General features: G+C 56.0%; 2 protein-coding genes across 3 annotated transcripts; one reads left to right on the top strand and one right to left on the bottom strand.

The window, feature by feature from the left end:
• The first annotated feature begins 656 nt into the window (after positions 1 to 656).
• Positions 657 to 4,943, top strand: LOC100837235 (LRR receptor-like serine/threonine-protein kinase FLS2). Its single transcript, XM_010228967.3, has 2 exons — positions 657 to 3,989; positions 4,076 to 4,943. The coding sequence occupies exons 1-2, from the start codon at positions 692 to 694 to the stop codon at positions 4,447 to 4,449; spliced, it is 3,672 nt and encodes a 1,223-aa protein (XP_010227269.1). The 5' UTR covers positions 657 to 691; the 3' UTR covers positions 4,450 to 4,943.
• Positions 4,944 to 5,134: 191 nt separating this feature from the next.
• On the bottom strand, positions 5,135 to 6,958 carry LOC100843929 (transcription factor PIF1). Of its 2 annotated transcripts, none has more exons than XM_003580511.4 (6): positions 6,734 to 6,958; positions 6,503 to 6,621; positions 6,322 to 6,387; positions 6,141 to 6,206; positions 5,750 to 6,031; positions 5,135 to 5,504 (listed from the first exon to the last, which is right to left on the bottom strand). In XM_003580511.4, exons 2-6 carry the CDS (start codon positions 6,590 to 6,592, stop codon positions 5,412 to 5,414), a joined length of 597 nt encoding a protein of 198 aa, XP_003580559.1. In that variant the 5' UTR covers positions 6,593 to 6,621; positions 6,734 to 6,958; the 3' UTR covers positions 5,135 to 5,411. The 2 variants fall into 2 exon arrangements, with proteins under 2 accessions (XP_003580559.1, XP_010240432.1); XM_010242130.3 differs by having other exon boundaries at positions 5,135 to 5,498.
• Between the last annotated feature and the right edge of the window lie 382 nt (positions 6,959 to 7,340).

Below are 7,340 nucleotides of genomic sequence, written 5' to 3'. Positions count from 1 at the left end.
ATTGATTTTTGGAACAAAGTATCACACACTTGCAGTTCAATTTTGAATTACTTTTATGAAATTGCTAGAAATTCTTTTAAATGGGAAAAATAGCTATAAATCTTTAAAATTAAAAATATTTGGACAATAGCAATGAAATATGGTTAGCTGCGTGTGAACATTGGATAGGTGTCATTGAACCACACAAAGTAATTGCTTCCCAAAATATTCAATTTTTGCATTAAAAATGGAAAATCATTTCTTTAAACCAAAAACGTGTAATAGTATTTGGAAATATTGTTTGGCATGTCAATACTGCTCAGGCACTGACTTACGACCATGACATGATTAGGGCCATTTAGGGCATTTGGTACACGGAACCATTTCCTGGTAAATGGTAGTCATTTGCTTGCGATCATGTCGGCACGGTTCACGCATGGTACGGACAATGGTCCGATGCATGGTCCCGTCTTGTCGTGTCCAGTCTCGCAGTCCACTCTGCTTCCCGCCAGATTTCGAGTCAAACTGGTCTCTTTCGCCAGCCGTTGACGCCCGCACCGTGGCAGGCCGCAGCGCATTGACTTTCGTTCCAGTCCATGTCAATGTCCATGCCATGGTTGGATCATTCGTCCATATAAAAGGCATCAGCAGCACTTGTGATCCGTTCACAACTTCAGAATTTCAGATCGAACAGAATAAACTTGCACGTGAAATGGTGCCTCCCAAGAAAACTCGTGACGCCTCCGTGCTCCCGCTGCACGTTCTCGCGTTCCTAGCACTAGCAGCACTGCTCGGGTCGTCGCCGCGAGCTGCCGCCGCCTCGGCGTCCGTGCAGCTCGAGGCGTTGCTGGAGTTCAAGAAGGGCGTCACCGCCGACCCGCTCGGCGCGCTGTCCGGCTGGCAGAAGAAGGCCGACAGCCGCAACGCCATTGCCGCCGCCGCCATCGTGCCGCCGCCGCACTGCAACTGGACCGGCATCGCCTGCAACATCGCCGGCCAAGTAACATCCATCCAGCTGCTGGAATCCCAGCTCGAGGGCACGCTCACGCCGTTCCTGGGCAACATCACCACGCTCCAAGTCCTCGACCTGACCTCCAACGCCTTCTTCGGCCTCATCCCGCCGGAGCTCGGCCGGCTTCAGTCCCTCGAAGGGCTCATCCTCACCGTGAACACCTTCACGGGCGTCATCCCCACATCACTCGGCGCCTTGACAAGCCTCCAAATCCTCGACCTCTCCAACAACTCGCTCCACGGAACCATCCCGAGCCAGCTCTGCAACTGCTCGGCAATGTGGGCGCTCGGGCTGGAAGCCAACAACCTGACGGGGCAAATCCCTCCTTGCATCGGCGATCTCTCCAACCTCGAGATCTTCCAAGCCTACATCAACAGCCTCAGCGGCGAGCTTCCCCGTTCCTTCGCCAACCTCACGAAGCTCACCACGCTCGACCTCAGCGGCAACCAGCTCTCCGGCCGGGTGCCTCCGGCGATCGGGACATTCTCGGGACTCAAAATCCTCCAGCTCTTCGAGAACCGCTTCTCGGGGAAGATACCACCTGAGCTCGGCAACTGTAAGAACCTCACCTTGCTCAACATCTACAGCAACCGCTTCACCGGCGCGATCCCGCGGGAGCTAGGCGGGCTCACGAACCTCAAGGCGCTTCGCGTGTACGACAACGCGCTCTCGTCCACGATCCCGAGCTCGCTCAGGCGTTGCAGCTCGCTGCTCGCGCTCGGGCTGTCGATGAACGAACTCACCGGCAACATCCCGCCCGAGCTCGGGGAGCTCCGGTCGCTGCAATCCCTGACGCTGCACGAGAACCGGCTGACAGGAACGGTTCCGAAGTCTCTGACGAGACTCGTGAACCTGATGCGACTCTCGTTCAGCGACAACTCCCTCTCTGGCCCGCTGCCGGAGGCCATCGGGTCGCTGAGGAACCTACAAGTCTTGATCATCCACGGAAACTCGCTCTCCGGCCCGATCCCCGCGAGCATCGTGAACTGCACGTCGCTCTCCAACGCGAGCATGGCGTTTAACGGGTTCTCCGGCAGTTTACCTGCCGGGCTCGGGCGGCTGCAGAGCCTCGTGTTCCTGTCGCTGGGCGACAACTCGCTGGAAGGAACGATACCGGAGGACCTGTTCGACTGTGTCCGGCTCCGGACGCTGAACCTGGCGGAGAACAATCTCACCGGCAGGCTGAGTCCCCGCGTGGGCAAGCTAGGCGGTGAGCTCAGGCTGCTGCAGCTGCAGGGGAACGCTCTGTCCGGTTCAATCCCGGACGAGATCGGGAACCTGACGAGACTAATCGGGCTCACGCTCGGGAGAAACAAATTCTCCGGGCGCGTCCCGGGGAGCATCTCGAACCTGTCGTCCTCGCTCCAGGTGCTCGACTTGTTGCAGAACCGGCTCAGCGGCGCCCTGCCCGAAGAGCTCTTCGAGCTAACAAGCCTCACCGTGCTCACCTTGGCGTCGAACAGGTTCACGGGCCCGATCCCCAACGCCGTGTCCAAGCTCCGGGCGCTGTCACTCCTCGACCTCTCGCACAACATGCTCAACGGCACGGTCCCTGCCGGGCTCAGCGGCGGCCACGAGCAGCTCCTGAAGCTGGACCTCTCCCACAACCGCCTCTCCGGCGCGATCCCGGGCGCGGCCATGAGCGGCGCCACCGGGCTGCAGATGTACCTCAATCTGTCTCACAACGCGTTCACGGGAACGATCCCGAGGGAGATCGGCGGTCTCGCCATGGTCCAGGCCATCGATCTGTCCAACAACGAGCTCTCGGGCGGGGTTCCGGCCACGCTCGCCGGGTGCAAGAATCTTTACACGCTCGACATTTCGTCGAACAGCCTCACGGGGGAACTCCCGGCCGGCCTCTTCCCGCAGCTCGACCTTCTCACGACCCTGAACGTCTCCGGCAACGATTTCCACGGCGAGATACTTCCGGGCCTCGCGGGGATGAAGCACCTGCAGACGGTTGACGTGTCGAGGAACGCGTTCGAAGGGCGCGTGCCGCCGGGGATGGAGAAGATGACGAGCCTGAGGGAGCTCAACCTCTCGTGGAACCGCTTCGAGGGCCCCGTGCCGGACCGCGGCGTGTTTGCCGACATCGGCATGTCTAGCCTGCAGGGCAATGCCGGGCTCTGCGGCTGGAAGAAGCTCCTCGCGCCCTGCCACGCCGCGGCCGGCAACCAGCGGTGGTTCTCCAGGACAGGGCTCGTCACGCTCGTCGTGCTGCTGGTGTTCGCATTGCTGCTGCTTGTCTTAGTCGTGGCGATTCTGGTCTTTGGACACCGGCGGTACAGGAAGAAGAAGGGGATCGAATCCGGAGGCCATGTCTCATCCGAGACGGCCTTCGTGGTGCCGGAGCTGAGGAGGTTCACGTACGGCGAGCTGGACACGGCCACGGCATCCTTCGCCGAATCCAACGTGATCGGGAGCAGCAGCCTGAGCACGGTGTACAAGGGCGTGCTCGTGGACGGGAAGGCCGTGGCCGTGAAGCGGCTCAACCTGGAGCAGTTCCCGGCCATGTCCGACAAGAGCTTCCTCACGGAGCTTGCCACGCTGAGCCGCCTCAGGCACAAGAACCTGGCCCGCGTGGTCGGGTACGCCTGGGAGCGCGAGGCGGCCGGCAACGGCAACGGCAACAGGATGATGAAGGCGCTGGTCCTCGAGTACATGGACAACGGCGACCTGGACGCGGCCATCCACGGCGGCGGCCGAGGCGCTCTGGACGCGCACACCGCGCCGCCAAGGTGGGCGACCGTGGCGGAGCGGCTGCGCGTGTGCGTGTCCGTGGCGCACGGGCTGGTTTACCTGCACTCCGGCTATGGCGGATCCCCCGTCGTGCACTGCGACGTGAAGCCGTCCAACGTGCTAATGGATGCCGACTGGGAAGCCCATGTCAGCGACTTCGGCACGGCGAGAATGCTTGGCGTCCAGCTGACAGACGCGCCGGCGCAAGAGACCGGAACCTCGTCCGCGTTCAGAGGCACCGTCGGATACATGGCACCAGGTACTACAACGATCTCCACGACCCGAGATGTCATGTCCATGCACCGTTTGCGATCGTTTCAGTGGTTTAATTCCTTGTGTTTGCAGAGTTGGCGTACATGAGGAGCGTGTCGCCGAAGGCGGACGTGTTCAGCTTCGGTGTCCTGGTGATGGAGCTGCTGACGAAGCGGAGGCCGACGGGAACGATCGAGGACGACGGCAGCGGCGTGCCGGTCACGCTGCAGCAGCTCGTGGGCAACGCCGTGTCCATGGGCATCGAGGCCGTGGCCGGCGTCCTGGACGCCGACATGTCGAAGGCGGCCACGGATGCCGACCTGTGCGCCGCAGCCGGCGCGCTGCGGGTGGCCTGCTCTTGCGCGGCCTTCGAGCCCGCCGACCGGCCCGACATGAACGGCGCGCTCTCGGCGCTGCTCAAGATCAGCAACGCCTGCGGCCCGGGGAAGACTAGAATCGATCACTAGATCATATAAGCCGAATCGATCTTATTCGCAGCATGGATTTGCTTGCGTAATTTCGGTTCCGGTGGGAAGAGGGAAACGGGAAATTAACTGAATCTGGCCCATGCGGCTTGGCCTTTGGAAGGAGCACACTGGTTGCAGTCTCGCCCATGCTACCTGACGGGCATGGGCCTCAAGTGGTGCCAAACCAAAGTTTGCGCTTTTGACTGGCTTTCAGCGCTGCGATGCAATGCAACATACCTGTACCTACCTGCGCACAGGCTGTACATAACACACAGGCTTTGCAGGGGAATGGAAGCTGAAAGATTCGGTGAGGTTGTGGGGGCAATCAAGCAATCACTGGATCTATCATACAGTGTATACGAACAAAAGTGCTAGGCTGCTAGCTAGGCCATGCACGAATGCATCAAGCATGCATGCACATGTTGGTGATGTGAATTCATGACTCAGATGTGGGTGTGTCCTTTGACTTGCCGGCAATGGCGTCTTGTTGAGCAGAGGAATGTCTCCCCTGAATCCCCCTGATACCTTTTGAAGATCAGATCCAAAACATTCATTGCGCAGTGTTTAATTAACATGGTGCTGGCTTGCTGTTCGATCATCTGGCAATGAGGATATGCAAGAACACAGCATGCAGCAATAAGAAGAAAGTAATTAAGACGAGGTTCCGTCAAAAAGAAGAAAGTAATTAATGGACTGCTATGTACGTGCACGGACACGGGCATGAGAATGTAACATTTGCAGAGCAAAATCGGTCACAGGATGTTTTTATTGACGAAACACAACTAGCATGCATGCAATTCAAGAGCGCTACCATCTCTGGGAGTTTGATCGAGGTGAAACACATCAATCACGGACTGAAAGTCTGGAAGCATGCAATCTTCCAGACAAGGCTGCATGCTAGCTTGTCATCTCATCCTAGCATGCATGCAATTCAACAGGAGGAGAGCAGCTCGATGAGCTCATCACTCCATGAAGTTGTACGAGGAATTCCTCTCCGGGATATTCCAGCCGCCGTTGTGGCCACTGCTGCTGCCTAGCCCTGTCCCCCTCTGTTCCTGCATGATGATTGATGAGCATTTCTGATCATTAAGGCACTAGCTAGGCGCATGCATTATGAGCTAGCTAGTAGTCTTAGTTCTTCATGCAAGTTCATGACATCTTTTACAACAAACATATATACATAAATGTACTGTGCCAACTAGAGAGAGAAAATGAGTACTCACTAATTAATTAACACTGTCATTCATATGGATCAAAGAATACCATGCATATATAGCATAGTCGTAGCATGCATATATACCGGGGTGTAGAGTTGCAGCTTGGGGGGCCTGAGGAAGTTGTGGGGCGGCTCGGAAGGGTTCAGATTCTGCATCTGGCTGAGGAAATCCGACTCCACGTTGGACTGCCGCTCCGGGCGTCCACCGCCGCCGCCGGCGTGGGTGATCTGGAACGGCCGCGGCGGCTCAGACGTCGGGCGCAACGGAGGCATATGCATCTGCGCAGGGTCCGCCGTGATGTAGTGCATGTACTGCTGCAGCTCCGGCGGCACCACGGGCGCCATCCCCTTCCCCATCACCAGCATCTGCATGCACATGCGCCATGGCTAAATTTAGACATTTAGAGGTGATGCATGTATGATTTTCTTCATCTAGTTAGCATGTATACATAATTACAGATCATCTATTAATTACCTGCAATTGCAGCTGGAGTGATTTCAGATAGTCGATGGCTTCGTCGAGCATCGACACCTTGTCCGTCTGAGCCAGCATGCATGCAAAGGGATCAACAAGAGATCAGGCGAGAAAAGCTCGGCAAGAGACACTAGATACAAAGATATATTCATGAATGGGGTAATACTATTACAACATGCACCTTGGTGCAATTTGGAAGTAGCTCTTGCAGTGCCTTCAGCTTCTCGTTGATCCTATCCCTTCGCCTCTACAAATATATCAGGTCGGACAAAAATTAAAGCTCAGCCTAAAGTTGCTAATACATCGATCGGCTGTGCCCTGCGTGATCGGTCGACCGATATGCATGACAATTAACTACCTACCCTTTCTGAAAAATTGTGGAAATCGGCAGATCTGCTTCTCCGGGTAGTTGGGGCAGATGACATCCTTCTCGCAGCCCTGCCGTCTTCCATCGATCAGCGATCTTGGTGCGCTTCTTCACCTTCATATATAACACCAAGATATATAAAACTTTCTGGAGAAACTAAGCATGAATTGTAGCTATCTAAGAACAAATTATGGACTAATTAGAGCCAGCCAAGTATGCAGCATACCCTTCTTTTTCTCGGTGTCTGATCGATCGAGTTCTCCTTGCTGGCTCTCTTGGCCTTCAGACTACACCTCCTTATGAACTATGAGAGCTATAGCACTTGCTAGCTAGCTAGCCAGCGCCTAACTGGTCCAGCCCTAGGCGTATAGCCTGAGAGAGATGGAGACTCTGAATAAACCTTTTCCTGCGCTGGCGACCTGGCTGATGGCCTCTTCTTCGTCGACGACTCTTCACCAACCTTTGGTCCAGGGCCGGGACAGTATTTATGGCATCTGATTTCCGTAAGCTTTTTGCGTCATGGTAGGACTGAGAGCAGCTAGTGACGAGTGAGCACTGTGTGCCTACCCTTATCTTTTTCACCGGCCGGCCGTGTGGAATTTCTCATCAGTATGGAGCGATTAACTTTCAGCTGCTACCCATGTATCGGGGTCTCTGATGGGACTTGCTTGCAATTTTGTAGAGTGCGCCCATCACGTCAATCATTTCACCTACGACCTTGCTAGGGGATGGATCAAACTTGGCTTGCAAAACAAGAGCTCGTCAGCTTGAATTCTTTATGCATACTGCCAGCAACTGCAAAAATACCCGGAGAGATGTGAATATGCATGTAG

The sequence above is a fragment of the Brachypodium distachyon genome, chromosome 5 (genome assembly GCF_000005505.3).
Source record: "Brachypodium distachyon strain Bd21 chromosome 5, Brachypodium_distachyon_v3.0, whole genome shotgun sequence".
NCBI lineage: Eukaryota > Viridiplantae > Streptophyta > Magnoliopsida > Poales > Poaceae > Brachypodium > Brachypodium distachyon.
Note: the sequence above shows the minus strand (reverse complement) of the source record. Positions and strands in the feature narration are given on the sequence as shown.

Bases quoted from the DNA above. Each gene is read 5' to 3' on its own strand.
- LOC100843929 (XM_003580511.4), bottom strand. From the start codon at position 6,592: ATGGAAGACGGCAGGGCTGCGAGAAGGATGTCATCTGCCCCAACTACC. The intron at 6,207-6,321 runs GTGCATGTTGTA...ATGCTGGCTCAG, and splicing joins TACTTCCAAATTGCACCAAG to ACGGACAAGGTGTCGATGCT. The intron at 6,032-6,140 runs GTAATTAATAGA...ATGTGCATGCAG, and splicing joins CACTCCAGCTGCAATTGCAG to ATGCTGGTGATGGGGAAGGG.
- LOC100837235 (XM_010228967.3), top strand. From the start codon at position 692: ATGGTGCCTCCCAAGAAAACTCGTGACGCCTCCGTGCTCCCGCTGCAC. The intron at 3,990-4,075 runs GTACTACAACGA...TTGTGTTTGCAG, and splicing joins CGTCGGATACATGGCACCAG to AGTTGGCGTACATGAGGAGC.